Source organism: Gymnoscopelus braueri (assembly GCF_963280865.1).
Source record: "Gymnoscopelus braueri genome assembly, chromosome: 20".
NCBI classification, from domain to species: Eukaryota; Metazoa; Chordata; class Actinopteri; order Myctophiformes; family Myctophidae; genus Gymnoscopelus; species Gymnoscopelus braueri.
In genome coordinates, this window is record NC_137622.1 from 17,905,019 (window position 1) to 17,923,076 (window position 18,058).

Below are 18,058 nucleotides of genomic sequence, written 5' to 3' on the forward strand. Positions count from 1 at the left end.
AGTATTCGGCCATTAAGCGACAGCGGGGGAAACAAAGCGCTCGGCTCAGTTTGGACACCCCCGACCTCTGAGAGGAACATCGGTCCGAATTTATTGATGGCCCCTCCCGCCCCCTCTGTTCTAATGGGTGCGCGACCGAGTGAGCTTGTGTTAACGTTTGACCGACGTGATCCGACCCCTGAGATCAACAAATTGCATTTACTATATATATGAGAGACCAAAGCCTTATCCAGAGAGGCTTGCATGCACAAGAATAAGAGCAAAAAAAGCAGATCTACAAGCTCACAACGCATCACATCGTAGCGCATTGTGAGTTTGAAGTCGGTCGCTCCCATATGCATATGACCGTATAAAGGCATACCGGTCGCATCTGTGGCTCTGGAGAACCGGATATAGCCCATATATATGCCTATATATGGGCGTATCAGGTTTATGTCTGAGTCATAGTTACAATGCTATATATTATGGTAATGTCTGAGTCATAGTGACGTGGCCCTGGTCCTGCCTATATATGGGCGTATCGGGTTTGTTTATGGTTATGTCTGAGTCAAAGTGACGGTCCGTGGTCCGTCCGCCCGCCCTCCTATCAGCCAATTTGAATATAGAATTGTACAAGAGTGTACAAGAGTGTCACACAAAACTAGTGAAAATAGCATATTTTCACTAATTTTTTTTTTTAATTGTATATATATATTTTTTAATGTATGTCCAAAATAGTTCCGGTTTTGGACAACGTTATTCACCAGAGTGAGCTCGGCTATTTTCACTAATTTAAAACGTTTAACAATAACCCCAAAAAATCTACGGTTTTGGACATACAAGGTTTCCGCCCGACAGAGACGATACGTGAGTGTCAGTGGTGTGTGTTGTATCATTATGGATGCTAATACGACAGAGAGAGGGTTTGATTTACTGCCCTGAGCATCGTTTTCAAACAACAGGCGGGGCCAACGAGACACGGCTCCATGAATTCACAACATTAGCTGTTTTACAGTGGCCACTGATGGCTGTGATTTGCATGACGGGTCACCAATAACCTACCCACCCCCAGCTTTAATGCACACACACACACACACACGCACACACACACACACACACACACACACACACACACACACACACACACACACACACACACACACACACACACACACACACACACACACACACACACACACACACACACACACACACACACACACACACACACACACACACACACACACACCCTACCCCTTTAATACACATATATCAACTCCAACAACACACACACACACACACACACACACACACACACACACACACACACACACACACACACACACACACACACACACACACACACACACTGAAACCCCGGCCCCTTTAAAACAAACCCCTACCCCTTAAAACACACATATCAACTCCAACAACCACACACACACACACGCGCGCACACACACACACGCACGCACACACACACACACACACACACACACACACACACACACACACACACACACACACACACACACACACACACACACACACACGAACACACACACACACACACACACACACACACACACACACACACACACACACACACACACAGAGATTAACACACTTAACCCCCCGCCCCTTTAGAACACACTTAGCTTAGCAACTCCACCAAACCGCACAATCACACACACACACACACACACACACACACACACACACACACACACACACACACACACACACACACACACACACACACACACACACACACACACACACACACACACAGAACCCCCCCCCCTTCCCCTTTAAAAACACACATATCAACCTCACCAAACCACACACTCACGCTGTATACACACCCCACCACAACCAAAACCACACACACTCTGAATCCACCAACACACTTGCATACAGACGAACCCAGCCGGAGCTCCACCTCAGCGACAGGCTAATTTATTTGCTGGTTTTAAGGGGCTAGGGGCGGCGCGGCCATAAATCGTGCATCTCTTAATAGGCCGCTAAAATGCAGTGATACGGCCCGGCTGACCATAAATCACATACCGGGGTTTGTCGTCTGTAAACACTTTGGAATTGTTTGTGCGTGTGCGCGCGCGCGCGCGTGTGTGTGTGTGTGTGTGTGTGTGTGTGTGTGTGTGTGTGTGTGTGTGTGTGTGTGTGTGTGTGAGAGAGAGAGAGAGAGAGAGAGAGAGAGAGAGACACAGAGATAGAGAGCATGAGGGGAGAGGGTGAATGGAGTATCAAAATGTTTTTAAATGTAAGATGTATCAATGAGTGAGTGAGTGAGTGAGTGAGTGAGTGAGTGAGTGAGTGAGTGAGCGAGCGAGCGAGCGAGCGAGCGCGTTCGTGCGTGTGTGTGTGTGTGAGTGAGTGAGTGTGCGTGCGTGCGCATGCATATGCGTGTGCATGTATGTGACTCCTGCCTCTGTGTGTGTGTGTGTGTGTGTGTGTGTGTGTGTGTGTGTGTGTGTGTGTGTGTGTGTGTGTGTGTGTGTGTGTGTGTGTGTGTGTGTGTGCGCACTGTATGAGTCTGTCTGTGTGAGAACCTAAATGAATATATGTCCTTGTGTCTTCTCATGTGTCCATATCTACAGCATGTATCTGTGAGAGTGTACAAATGAGTTAAAGTAACACTGTCTGTGTGTGTGTGTGTGTGTGTGTGTGTGTGTGTGTGTGTGTGTGTGTGTGTGTGTGTGTGTGTGTGTGTGTGTGTGTGTGTGTGTGTGTGTGTGTGTGTGTGTGTGTGTGTGTGTGTGTGTGTGTGTGTGTGTGTGTGTGTGTGTGTGTGTGTGAGGGTCAGTCTCCCTCCTGTCCGCTGGCCATTCTCCAAGGCCGCTCTAACGAGCCAGCGTGGATTTGGATTTGGTAATGACCCCAATGCCCTCCACGGAGGTCATTGGCTCCCACTGACATGACAGGACCAATCACAGACAGACATACTGACAGACATAGCACCCAAGGACGATACAGATAGCTGGATTAGTAATCAAGGATGAAGTTCAGTGTTGGACTTCATAAAGAATAAATATTGTTATGCATGGCTTAGGTATTACTGTGAATTGTTTATGATGAGGTGTATATTTTGTAGGAAATGTGAAAACATTCAACTGAATGATTGCCGATTGCTAAAACGTATACACAGACTGAATCTAAATCTGAAAGTCTGCCGAATTGCTCAGTTGAAGAGAGTGTGGTGCTAATAATGCCAAGGTTGTGGGTTCGATCCCCATACTGGCCAAATGTTTAGGGAAGAGAGGCCATCTGGTAATCAGAAGGTCACTGGTTCCACCCAGTATATACGTGTCAACGAGCCCTTATATGTAATACATCTCCCAACATCTTCCCTGATCGTGACCATTTGAGGAGCCATCAGCCAGGTGAAGGGTGGGATTAATAAAATCTACCTTAATTTCAAGGAAAAACTGCGTCCCCTTCCACATACAACTGTCAAATATGAAGCCCGATCACGAGTGGGTTGAGCATTTGGGTTGAGCATTTTGGACACTTCTGCAAAAGAGCTGGCAAAGTGGAGAAAGTGATGGCGGAGACAACCTGAGGTTTGTCACTCACAGATAAGCCCAAGTTCAATAATCTTGAGAAGAGTTCAATATCCACAGGAGCTTGGATTTGATAACTAGCTTGATTGACCCCCAGAGGCTGGAGAAAGTCATCAGAGATGAGAATTGACATACACATTGTATAGCCTACTGTTGCTGGCAGGCAGAAACCTTGTATATGCTTCTGTATAGATTTTATGTTGGGTTTTTTTCATAAATTAATGCCCTATTTTATACTTTTCTAAACGCATTGTGAACTTTCAGATCTGCTATTTTCTGTGAATGTTCCAAATAGAATAGGGATGTTAGCTTTCAAGTGGTTAAGTGAGTTTTTAGAGATTTTAAAGTAAAAGAAAATCTGATGCGACAGATTCTTGCCAGTGGGGTAATCCTTCCTACATACAGTACACAGGGTTTTAGATAAAAGTATCACATGTGTATACTGTTTGTTGAGTGTGTGTATTTGTATGTGCTTCTGTCACTCACTGTGTGTGTGCGTGTGTGTGTGTGTGTGTGTGTGTGTGTGTGTGTGTGTGTGTGTGTGTGTGTGTGTGTGTGTGTGTGTGTGTGTGTGTGTGTGTGTGTGTGTGTGTGTGTGTGTGTGTGTGTGTGTGTGTGTGTGTGTACGTTTGAATGTGTGTGCGTGCGTGTACTTCCTTTGAGCTCTTGGGGGAAGGGAGACAGAGAGATAGAGAGAGAGGGATAGTGAGAGAGTGTTCCTACCTGTCGATGATGACAGGGTCAGAGGGCGTCTCGTTGCGGTTTCCACAGCTCTTCTTGTCACAACACCGGCTATGAAAGAACAACAAAACACACATTTAATACAAACATTACTTTTATAAAATACAAGCCAAATCAAACAAACACACACACACACACACACACACACACACACACACACACACACACACACACACACACACACACACACACACACACACACACACACACACACACACACACACACACACGATTGAACACTGCCATATCATCCACAGGTATTGAAAGTGCTGTAATGTGAAACTGAGAGCCTATCTGATGGCTGAGCAGACTCCCTGACCAGAACAATTAGCAATTGGCTACTCTCCCTGTCAGCACTGGGCACACTGCAGGCAGCCAGGTCCACTGAGCCTGGCTAACAGAACAATGTGGCTAGCAGCTCAGTGCCAGATACCATTTCTATACTCTATGTTCACCCAAAACACACACACACACACACACACACACACACACATCCACACAGATGCAGGCACGCACATAAACACATGCCTGCACACACACACACACACACACACACACACACACACACACACACACACACACACACACACACACACACACACACACACACACACACACACACACACACACACACACACACACACACACACACACACACACACATACCCCCAGGCCCAGTGTCCATCTGGGCAGGGGTCCAAGCCAAGGTCACTCCAGCCAGTACTGACAGTTTGGACCGGACCCAGATACGGCACAGCCACGCTGGATCACTGTCCCCTCACCACCCAGCCTCATGGTGCCATCGACCATGCCGGCCAGCCAGACCAGACAACCACCAGACTGCTAGCCAGATAATGCCAGCAGGCCAAATCGACCAATAATCCAGCCAGCCAGTCAACCAGGCAGCTAGAGAGCAAACCAAGCAACCAGCCGTCCACCAGTAATCCCCCCATCGCCTCCAGCTCGCCCCAGGACCCACGTTTTGTCCCCGTGCGCCACAACGCAGCTGGTAATGTGATGGCATGCAGTGTGTGTGTGTGTGCGTGTGCGTGTGCGTGTGCGTGTGCGTGTGCGTGTGCGTGTGTTTCTGTTGTGGGTCGTCATGCCATGTATAACAACGACATGGTAAATTGATGTCATTAATATCTCTCAAAAGATAGTTGATGACCGTGCTTCATGCGCACTGGGGTTTGTGCACATGGTTTGTGGTTTTGTACCAAAGTACTTAAGTACTTAGTTAAGTACTTAACTACTTAGTTAATACCAAGAAAGATTAACTACTCAGTATATCATTCAGAAAATTAAATGTATTCACCCGGAATGAAGATAACAATGAAAAAATGTTAAAGAAAATGTAGTCCTAACAAGGAAAAATGTAATATGATCATCACATGAGTTTGTAACTGTCTGTGCACGTGCCTTTTGAAGTATAACCCCATTTGCAACAATGGCAGGGGCTCTGAATGTATTAGGCCATCCCCTGTTAGTAATGATAAAACAATATTGACACAATATCATATTTTATGCCTATTAACCTTTTGACAAGCTGTGCATTGACAAAAGAACTGTCACAATGTGCAATTCTTTTTGATGGGCCTGCACCACCGCAAGAGTGATTAACATATCTTCCGGTAATTCTTAAAAATTAATCATACTGCCTGACCCGCAAAGTCCAATTATCCTTTTGCATTCACCCCATGCTGTCCTGAATCAAATTGCCATTTGACAAACAAGCGTCAAATCGAGCCTGCGAATGCCAAATGAGACCAGTATGAATCATTTATCACACTGTCTGATCTCTAAGTATAGAAAAATCTTAAACTAAGCACTGTTTGTGTCCCTCACTCCGTGCGTGTGTATGGATGCATGTGTGACTGTTACCATAGAATGCACCACAATAATTTATTCCCCCAGCTACTTGGAACCATTAGTGAAAGTTCCAGGAGACCAATTAGCATTGGAAACCCAGTGGTGCGACTGTGGTGACAACCTCCTCAAACTGCCAAAGAAGTGTTACAAACAAACTGGACCCCAGGAGCACTGCTGGGGCCCCTCCAGGGACCCGGGGCCCCTTCCAAAGACGAAAACAAACCTTGGCTGAGCGTCCACAATATCGCCTTAATGACGTTTCCCCCCGGGCCACAAACAGGCTAACACCATGGCCGGCTAATGACTGAGAAGAACAACACACAACCTGAGAGAATGCGTGTGTGCGTGTGTGTGTGCGTGTGTGCGTGTTCGCGCGCGCGTGTGTGTGTGTGTGTATGTGTGTGTGTGTGTGTGCACGCGCGTGCGTGTGTGTGTGTGTGTGTGTGTGTGTATGTGTGTGTGTGTGTGTGCACGCGCGTGCGCGTGTGTGCCCGTGTTTGTCTGACTCCAAACCCTCAAAATAAAACAAACACCATCTAGTCTCTTGGTTGCCATGGCCACTCAGACTGGATGGAGAGACAGGCTCTATCAAGCATTGAAACATCAGCTCTACCAGTAACACTAAAGTGTAGGTATCCCTACCATAAAGACATGCCTGTATACAAAGAGAAAAGAGAACAAAAACGATATAGTGAAACGGACCCCAAAACATTTTAGCCTGAACTGCCAGTTTGGCCCGTCAGACGCTCCAAAGCGTTGGCCGGCCACACGAGCATCATTACCGCTGGCACTCGCTGCTCAGTAGCCACTTCAAATGTGCCCCACAAGTGGAATCTACTTAAGCCACAAAAAAAGAGGTTGCCTGGGCATGTCAAAAGCTCAACTATCTGCATTAACAAAACAAAAAAAAAAGAAGAAAGAAAACGGAGTGAGCCCTTCAAAGGCTCCCCAAGGAACCTGCCCGAGCGGCTTCAGAGAGTGTCGTGACCAGAGCCAGGCTCGAGGATCACAGAACTCAGATAAGTCTAAGTGAATGGCCGTCAATGGAGAGCCTGTTTTCAAAGGGCAAGTGTTGTAATTACCCAAAAGGCCTGAGAACACAGGAGCCGCAGCCAGACATAATGATATGCGCCAGTCTGCTTGGACCAGACTGCCGTTGCCTTTCAGCAAGCATGGCATGGCTCTCCCTTTCCCTTTCTCTTTCTCTCTCTCTCCTTTTTTCAGTGTGCCTCGCTCAGCCAGGAGCTGGCAGGGAGGCTGGAGCGAGGAGCCCAGACCTGGCTACAGATTCCTCCCCACGCACGTCTCATTGCCCGGAAGGTGCCAACTTGACTGCCATCGTGTCCTGTTTTTGGTGCTTCTGAATGCAGTCGTCTCCAATTTAATCCATTTAACCCGGGAACGCATCTGTGTCACTTTAGATTTATTTGGGCTATTCAAAAATAGCAGATATACAAGCTCATAGTGCCGTGCTATGAGCTTGTAGATCTGCTATTTTTTAGGAAAGAAATCGTGAAAATGTGTGCAAATCTTTGAATATAAAATATATATAAGTTTTTAACTCTGGAACAAAATATTTTGAGATGGGGGGGTCCGCGGACAAATACATTTCATTTTGGGGGTCCTTGACATGAAAAAGGTTTGAGAACCACTGATATTAGCAACATACGTTTCAAAAAAGAAAACTGTTAGGATTTAGAAGACATTCGTAGAATCTCCAGAAGCAAAGATTTGAGTTACAAATGTTCGCTTTAAAAAATACATATTCAAAGATTTGCACACATTTTCACGATTTTTCCAAAAATAGCAGATCTGCAAGCTTGTAGATCTGCTATTTTTTAATAGCCAAAGAAATCTAAAATGACACAGATGCGTTCCCGGATTGAATGGGTTAAGAACGGCTATGGAGTGCTGTGGCGATATCACAGGCTGGTACAGGCCACAGCTCATGGAAATCGATAATCTGTTGTTTTAATTAATCAAATTTCCATCTGTTATGGGATAGCTGCCGAATGCATGCCAAACTTATAAAAACTCAAACATTCAGCTTATCAGCTTACACCCAGAGATTCAATATTTAAGAAGCCCATCCATATGTTTTGTATGTATAAGCGGGTGCATTCCAAAACTTTTCTCCTTGTAGGATGATCCAAGATCTCAACTTGTGTATTTTGCATTCTGTGGATCAATCAATAATGTTCTTTCTAAATGTAAGAAACCGCTCAGTTATCAGTTTCTGAGCCAGCATCTCAATATTCTCATTAATCTTTTGGGAGCCTTTTGAGAAAAAAAAAAAAACATCTCAAGGGTCTAAAAACTAATTCCAGTGTTCCTCCAACTCCACGGGAACACAGCTCCAAACAGATGCTCTCTCTCTCTCTCTCTCTCTCTCTCTCTCTCTCTCTCTCTCTCCCTCTCTCTCTCTCTCTGTACACTACGTGTCTGCTACTATTGTCTCAGTGTTGCGGCAGGTAGACTCTATAAAGACACCTCAGTCTCCCCTTCTCTATCACCTGGGACCCTGCAGGCGAGAAGGAAGAGATAGAGAGAGAGAGACATCCAGGGAGAGGGAGAGAGAGAGAGATGGATGGAAACACAGAGCAAATCTCTCATCCCTTACTCATTAGCGTATGGAAACACGCCATCCATCAGGGGAAAGCTAGTTAATAATCGCACTCAATCACATAATGACCGAAACTCAGAGACAGAGACGGAGTCGTCATTATGAAAATGAAGCTTGTATCGGAGCGATCTCAGAGGAGGAAATGGGCTTGTCGCCCGATGAAGTCAACAGGCTCTTTTTTACCCTTCTTTTTTTGCGATATCGAGTGTTTCCATGAAAAACGGTGGTGGTAGACAGTTCTTCTGATGCCCCTGTGGACATCCTGGGAAGTGGGACAAAGTGAGTGCGATGAGAGTGATAACCCGGGGGCTGTATCGACACTTCAATCTTTCCCTGAACGTGTGTGGTACATTATATTCACTCCATCCAAAGCAGCCCTCCACAGAGTGCTGGACCAAAGTAGTGGCACTTTGTAGATAACAGCGGGATATCATCTGAGTCTTGGTCCCTGTATTTATTCGCGTGTGGGTGTGTGTGAGCACGCGCACGCATTATGTGCGCGTGCGTGTGTGTGTTTTCGAGTGGAAAACAAGGTACAGCTCAGTTTATCACACCAATCAACACGTTTGTGTTTACAACAGTGAGCATGCCCTGCACGTTGCTGCAGTCGTGCTTCAGAGGAGAAAGAGCCAGATAATGGTTTCAACTGGACCACAGCATCAGACTGGATCTGAAGAGTAAAGACTGAATGTGAACTGAAAACAAAAATAATTAGGAAAAGAAGAACATGCAAGGGGCCTTTGTTGAGGGATACATGCACACACATACACGCACGCAGGCACACGCGCACGCAGGCACGCACGCGCACATGTGCACACACACACACACACACACACACACCCCCACACACACACACACACACACACACACACACACACACACACACACACACACACACACACACACACACACACACACACACACACACACCTCCATCAGCTTTTCTCTCCTCCCAGCTGTGCCTCCTCTGCTGGGCCAAGATGTGATGCTCCACGTCCAACCGCCCCCCCCCAATGCCAAGGGCATGCAAACACACACGCACGCACGCACACACACAAGCACGCATGCGCACGCACATACGCTCGCACAAACACACACACACCCCCCCACACACACACACACACACACACACTTCCTCTACTGAATAATTAACACATGCCCCCCACAAACACATCTACCAGGTCCCAACAAAACCCACCAACCCCCCGTGGAGCTGTGCCCACACACACACACGCACACGCGCGCGCACACACACACACACACACACACACACACACACACACACACACACACACACACACACACACACACACACACACACACACACACACACACACACACACACACACACACACACACACACACACACACACACACACACACACACACACACACACACACACACGCTGCCCTCCATCCAGTGCACACACAGTGGGTAGATAATTACCCAGCATGGAGCTTGAACCAAATACATGTGTTTAATAGGGGGTAAGCCTACAGTTTATTATGACTGTGAGAAGTTCTCTGAGAGTTGGAGAGACACCTTGAACCTTAACCCATTAAGACCGGGAACGCATCTGTGTCAAGATTTCTTTGGCTATTCAAAAAATAGCAGATCTACAAGCTCATAGCGTGGCACCGAGAGCTGCGCTATGAGCTTGTAGATCTGCTATTTTCTTTGAAAAATTGTGAATATTTCTGCAAATCTTTGAATATATATGTTTTTTAAAGCAAAAAAAATTAACAAAATGATATGTATGTGTCCGCGTGGACCCCCCCATCTCAAAACATTTTGTTCCAGGGACCCCCAGAAGCAAAGATTTGAGTTTGAGTACAAGTTCAAGCTATGAGCTTGTATATCTGCTATTTTTTTGGATAGCCAAAGAAATCTGAAAATGACACCGACGCGTTCCTGGTCTTAATGGGTTAACACAATAACACTCACTTCGATTCACCTGATTTCTAGATTCGTTTGACTCACACCTTTGTCACCACTCTTTAGGACAGCGGTTCTCAACCTTTTCTGGATCAGGGGCCCACTTGAAAATTCCAAAAGCGTTCACGTTCCACCCATCTGACCACTTAAGTTCAGTGGTCAGATGAGTGGGCCGCGTTGCACTTTAATAATCAATCAAACGAATGTGTTCCGGCTTGGATCAACACACTTTAAGTTGTTATTTATCACAATGATATAACATTTTTCAAGGTTTTAAAGAAAACATACCATGAAGGTTTATTTTTACATGAATGTTTTGATATTAATGTTATATTATCAATGAAATCTTGCACTTGGTTGAGAATGGCTGCTTTAGGAGATGAAGACAGGATGGCTATACGTGGCACAGTGCCATGTCTTTCTGCTCAGGGCAGATGAGCTGCCCGTTATGATGCCTGCGTGCTTCGTGTCTACACAGCAGTGTGGTTGGCACGGCGATGCCTTGTGATTATGGGGGTGCCACTGACTGACCTGCACATGATCTCGTGGGTTAGGAGGACGCGACACATCTCGGGGTTCTTGTCCTGTCCCTCGTACAGGATGGCCTAGGAGACAGACGGGACGCACCAGAAAGACACGTCAAGAGACAGACAGACAGACAAGGACATAACATTAGCTCATTGTACAGAGTATGTGTACAATTCTACAAAAGGCTGGCATAGAAAATATGAAATACAATAAAAAAGAAGTATGAGATAGCCTTATGAGATCTGGATCAAATAGCTTTTGCAAATAGTTTTTATGGTTTGTTTCATCCTATTTAAGTGCCACATAACTGGTGTTTTATAAGGTAATATAAGGGCAATTTAAGGGCAGTGCAATGAGACCAGACAGTCAAGTCAGTTTCATAATATTTTCTGTCACTAACATCGCACATAGTAAAATCCTCACTGTTAATTTGCAGTATCACCAGCATAAAAATGGACCCAGACAGACCCGAGTTTAAAATGAACACTGAGGACTTTCCATGACACTATGTGAATTGTCCTGGTGTGGTATAAACTCCAACGAGCATAAAAAAAAGAGAAAACAAAAAACTACAAATGATTTGTGATGATTTGACCCAGGTCTGAATAATGTCTCTGCGTTTGAATTCCTCTGTTCGCGGCGGTTAAATGACTAACGTTGAGCCTGAGCCATTCAGAGCTCCCTGCCAGGAGCCCCGCAGGGCCTCTGGCCAGGGGGAGGAAATGTAGCATTTCCTCCTCAGACTGCGTTAGTTAGTCTATCGTGTGTTACCAGGTGGTACAGAACACAGGCCTCGCCGCACAGACCCTGGCACCGGAGCCAAGTACCGACTCAAAGTCAAGCATCGCCTCAAACCACTCGGCTCTCTAAATGCACACCTTGTGCCAGTAATCAAGGAGAACGTTTGGACTCCAGTTAGAAGCGATGAAATACAGAGGATGATGTTTGTGTGTGTGTGTGCGTGCGTGTGCGTGTCGCTGTCGGGCAGAAACCTAGTATATACATATTTCTGTTTCTTTTTTTTCTTCGTAAATGAATGACCTACTTCATCATACAGGTGTCGCTCAAGAGTAGTGAAAACAGCAGACCTACAAGCTCACAACGCCTCGCAACGGCAATTTTCACTATTTACGGTAATAAAAAAGGAACGGTTTCGGACATACAAGGTTTCCCGCCCGACGACAACGATTCACTCCTCCTTCCTGTTGAGGTGATGAGCGGGGCCTGTATGGACCCGGCCTCCTCAGGCCATCCCAGTGTTCCCAGCCAGATGGTGGGCCGCGCCCCTGGAAGAGCTCCCCCCGCCAACCGACCCCTACCTCCTCCCTAGCACTCCCCCGGCCGAGCTGTCATGTCAGCCGCTGGATGACAGATGACCGCTGAGAGGAGAGCGAGGGGCTAGGCAGGCCGAGCGAGCCGCAATACAAACTACTGGACGAGTGTGTGTGTGTGTGTGTGTGTGTGTGTGTGTGTGTGTGTGTGCGCGCACGCGGTGGGAGAGTATGCATTGTAGAGTGAGCTAAACACATCTTACTTCTAGATGTAAATTAACCTGAATCCTAATATTGGTTGGGGACAGACAGACAGACAGACAGACAGACAGACAGACAGACAGACAGACAGACAGACACACTCAACTTGATACTCATTGTACTCCACCCTCCCCTCCCTCCCTCCCTGATCTGCTGCTACCTCATCCACCTTTATGGTTAAAGCAGACCTGCAAACCCACCTCCACACACACACACACACACACACACACACACACACACACACACACACACACACACACACACACACACACACACACACACACACACACACAGACACACACACATATATATACACCCACACACACACCCCAAGGGGACGATACTTTTAGGATAACGACCACTTCTGCATTATTGATCCCAGCCTGCCTCTATAGCCCTGTATTAAAATGCTCCAGTTTGGCCAGAAGGCCCAGGGATTGGAACTGGGGCTGGGGGGGGGGGGGGGGTGGGGGGGGGGGTACGGGGTGCGGGGTGGGGTCTGGTGAGGGGCACCTGGTCGATATTTATACATCATCATTTCTGATTCACAGACACAGTGTGTGTGTGTGTGTGTGTGTGTGTGTGTGTGTGTGTGTGTGTGTGTGTGTGTGTGTGTGTGTGTGTGTGTGTGTGTGTGTGTGTCGGTGTGTGTGTGTGTCGGTGTGTGTGTCGGTGTGTGTGTGTGTCGGTGTGTGTGTCAATGTGTGTGTGTGTGTGTGTGTGTGTGTGTGTGTGTGTGTGTGTGTGTGTGTGTGTGTGTGTGTGTGTGTGTGTGTGTGTGTGTGTGTGTGTGTGTCCGTGTCCATGTGCATAAACGTGCATGGGGTATATGCATGTGAGTGCCGGTGCCAGGAAGCCCAGGGGTTATACCGTATTTGCACTCTGTAGGTAAGGATGTGAATAACTTGATAACATCACCTCTGAGTCACTCTCTCTCTCTCTCTCTCTCTCTCTCTCTCTCTCTCTGAGTGTGAGATTTATTTTGTATAATAATGGTTTTGCGGATTGAGTTTTTATTGTCGTAGAAGAAGACAATATCATACTGAGAGTGAAGATGAGACTTTACCCAAGCCAAACTTGATAAAAGCCTGACACACTTTCGCTGAGGTTGTATGTACTTGCTGCAACACAATGTATGATCCACCGTAAACCATTGCAACTGCATTGCGCCACAAGCAAACCTCGGTTAATTCAATTCCTTCTGTAGTGAGATTTCCAAGAATACGGGATCCCTAACAGGCTCTCAACAGGACAGATCGATTTGCCGGGGCACCCCCCTGACTCCGGCCAGGCCCGTCTGTCTGTCACGTCTGCATGTCTGTCTGCGGGGTGTCGTCCATGAAGGAGCGGGGAGGCATTTGAGTGGCGTGCGATGCCAGCGGTGCGGCTCTGTAGACGCGGAGGCCTGTTGGTGTTGTTGTCAAGATTATTGTCTCCAGCGTGCCGTCGCTGCAGCACATTAAGGGCTATTGATTGGTTTCCGTGGCTGACGCTTTGTCGGGGAGCCGCTTGGCACATCGATCTGAGACAGGCTGACAGGGCGACACTGCCGAGAGGGAGCGAGGGCTGGGGTGGGGTACAGTAGCTTGCAGAGTGTGCGTGTGCGTGTGCGTGTGCGTGTGCGTGTGCGTGTGCGTGTGCGTGTGCGTGCGCGTGCGCGTGTGCGTGCACGTGCGCGTGCGCGTCTGTCTAGTTGCGAGGCAGGTAGGCTTGAGTGATGTTTTTTGGAGGAGGTGGAGGTGAAGTTTTGTTTTTGAGTAACTGGTAGCAGAGTTCACATCCCACATGGCAGTTTTACTGACATTAATTTGTTTAAGCAAAGCTCAAAAGAAGAGGATCTGAGGTTTTGGTTTAGCAAAACCCAACAGTGTCAGGAAAAAAAGCACACCTGTGTTGCAGGTTTTTATGAATGAAACAGCTCTATACAGAGGCAAGGAAATGGAATTAGTGTAAGGGTTCTAGAATCAGGGGGCGTGTTCTAAATTTAAGAGATGGATTGTAGAATCAGGGGAAGTGCTCTAGAATTCAGGGATGGTTTATAGAATCAGGGTAAGTATTCTAGAGTTAAGGGACGGTTCTAGAAATAAGTGATGGGTTCTAGAATCAAAGGAAGAGTAGAATTAATGGATGGGTTCTTGAATCAGAGGACACACAGTATTCTGGAAACGAGGGATGGGTTCAAGAGTCAGAGGAAGAGTTCTAGAATCAGACAAACGGCAAGTGAAACAATCGGGAGCAAAGCATGCTCGCTCACCTGTTTGGTCATGGAGTCTATCAACCGCACAAAGATGTCTTGCTCTGTCCTGATTCCTGAAAGACCACACATAAAAATTGTCACACGTTAGCCAAGAAAAAGAAAACTGCATTTGTGTAAATGCAAAACACTGTGAGGTAATGACATTTTATTTATGATATTTTAGAATTACTGCTCACTGCTGACAGTAGAATTAGTGTAATAATTATCTTGAAGTTTAAAGTGAATTGACTGCATAATGACAGATTTATAACACCCACATACATACATGTATTAGCCTAATATGCTAATTTGGTCCCAGTAAGCAGAAATACCCCACAAAAGACTGATTTCTAATAATGTGCTGTAAATGAATTCTGTTATTATTTATGTCCCGATAGTGTATTTATGTTTTCTGTAGAGCTTGTCATCTAGAACGGGCTATGCTAACCCCCCTCAGCAAAAACAAACATTAGTGCGCTCTGGAGCTGTTTATTATTTATGGGCCAAGCCGCCTTTAACTGCTGAGCTCTCCGAGGCCCTCCCGCTGCCTTTTTCCTCAAGGATAACAAGGAATTCTCATTCACCGACAAATTAAATATCAATCAAGACGGCTTGTCTTTTATTAGCCATGCAACCGAGCGTAAATGTGACACAAACGCGACATGGGGTGGAGGAAGCAAATTGCAGGGAACACCTGTTAGTGTCGGGCTTGTCTAATTGTGTTAGAGGGGTTTTTGTTTTTCGGGCCTGTTTCCTCTGCGCTTCCTTCTCCGTCCTAATTGACATGATTCACTCCTCGCTCTGCCGGCAGAATGGTTGCTGTGTGTGCTGCGTGTTGTGTGGCTAAATTGACATGATTCACTCCTCGCTCTACCGACAGAATGGTTGCTGCGTGTTGTGTGGCTAAATGGCTGCTGTTTCTATCGGCAGCAGATGAGGTCAATTACCTCCATGCAATGCTAATATCACCATGCCGATTCATATTAGAATGATTTATCCCCTTTTGGAGAAATCGCTTTTTTTATGTTGTGCTTTGTCTCCCGTTTTTCTGCAGGGGTCTGCAAATTTTAACGCTGTCCATATCTGAATTTGTGCCAAGAGAAATCTAAGTTGTGTGTTTTCAATCATCCCAGACCCCTCTTACTTTTCCCCTGATGGATAAACCAGAGTTTGGGACCGGTTAGTTGTTGAGTCTTATTCCAGATGTTGGAGGCATTATTTTGATCATCTGTTTCCATGGCTGACTGAAAATGTCTTTTTACTGAAAATGATAAAGCTTTTCCAGCCACCCAGAGTTAGGAGGATGTAGATCAACTAAACATTTGGTTGAATTAGTTTTAAGAATTCCATCCTTTGTTATTCCAAGAAAGGTTTTGCTGAGCACGCATTTCTGCTTTTCCAACATCGACCCTACTGTACCTCAGAACTCAGAAGGGGAATTATGATTAAACTACAGTTGATAAATTACAGTTGTTCTCCGAAACAGAATGCTTCCTATTGGGAAGATGAAACATTACCTGAGGTACATAATTCAGTATCTTTGAAACATAAAAGATCCCATCTGTGATACTGTTTTGGAAAAGTATTTTGTCTTTCTTAAAGGGAAACTTTGCTGATTTTCAACCTAAATCCCATTGGTATGGGAAAAAACGGGTGCGTATTTCTCTGCCAAATGTTGACATAATGTACACCCGATGATGTGAAGCGATGCGTTTGACATCATTGTTTCACAGCGTCAACATTTTGCAGAGAAATTCACATAAGGCAGTATGTTTTGCATTATTTTTCCTAGCTCCCATTTATGCTTTAAATCGTAGGTTTTGCATTTTGCATAATAGCGTTTTGTTTTTGTTTTTTTGTTTTTTTCCAAATGCTAGATATGTCACATGTTCTGAATCTCAAAATTTCACAGACTAATAAAACAGCATTAGTTCATTATGTCAAACACTGTCTCACCATTACTGTAAAGGAGTTGTAACCTGTAGTGGATTCCATTGTTGGTTTTCTCTCCGTTGTACTCCTGTCACAGGAAATAAAAAACACACGTTAGAGCAAATACAAAATAGCTGCTTTAATTGAAACCATGATGTACCATGGTTACATCATGAACAGCTAAAATGAGTTAAAAAACAATTTCAACCACTTAAACCCAATAGTTGACCGGGGTCCCCCAGGGCTCTATACTAGGTCCGCTCATTTTTTTCCCCCTTCAACACCAAATCTCATGTTTGCCCCCGAATAGGGACACTAGGGTTCATGTAGTTAAAATGTATTTTTGCTTAATCTATCTTAAGCAAGTGACACATGTATGCACATACACAGTAAAATCCTCAGTGTACAATGTATCCATTTGTGTACAAGTGTAACTTAAAACGTACGTGTACTCAGAGTTAAATAAACACTCAGGAATTTACAGAGTACATGCACATAAGCATTGTTGCAAGCAGATGTTGGCTCACACAGTCTGATCTCAATGGGGGGAAGAAGCAGAGTAACTGTGTGTCCAGCTGAACAGTGCAGCTCAGTCTCTGAGGTACAACACTGCATGCGGAGCAGAAAAACCTGACAGGCTCCATTTCAGGGACTTGGCTGTAGGGTTAGCTGAACTTAAATGCTATTTTGAAATGGCTCAGCATACTTGTATGTGTTCTACAGTAGCAGGGGCTGTTGTTTCTATATCGCTGTGTCAAAAGAAATAGCAATATGAGATGTGTGAGTTAAGACTTAAGGTTGTGTTTCCTGTGGTACTGCTGGTAACATCACACCTCAACACTATTTCAGTTTTGAGGTAAAGACTTCTTGTCCATGGATTCGCAAAATAATCCACTGAACTATGTCCCTTTTTCTTTGACTCTTTCTCTGCAACAATTTTTTATAAGACCACTCCATATCTAAAAGGCACAGGATACCCTGTCCTGGCTCAAACCCCAGTGAATCACAGAGAAAGACAGAAGGGGTGCTAAAATGAGCCACTAAGCTAAACCACGCTTTTGAATTGGTCGAAGCATGTTGTGTTTAAAAACACAGTGGTTG

General features: G+C 45.7%; 1 protein-coding gene across 6 annotated transcripts in view; it reads right to left on the reverse strand.

Annotated features, from left to right (window-relative positions):
• Window positions 1-18,058, reverse strand: part of LOC308076539 (transcription factor COE3) — a 127,550-nt gene that overhangs the window by 87,910 nt on the left and 21,582 nt on the right. For all 6 annotated transcript variants that reach the window (XM_080416882.1, XM_080416880.1, XM_080416884.1 and 3 more), the window contains exons 3-6: window positions 16,982-17,045; window positions 15,044-15,099; window positions 11,261-11,334; window positions 4,284-4,352 (exon numbers count right to left, since the gene is read on the reverse strand). In XM_080416882.1, the coding sequence (XP_080273008.1) occupies window positions 4,284-4,352; window positions 11,261-11,334; window positions 15,044-15,099; window positions 16,982-17,045 (263 nt within the window). The remainder of the gene's footprint in view (window positions 1-4,283; window positions 4,353-11,260; window positions 11,335-15,043; window positions 15,100-16,981; window positions 17,046-18,058) is intronic.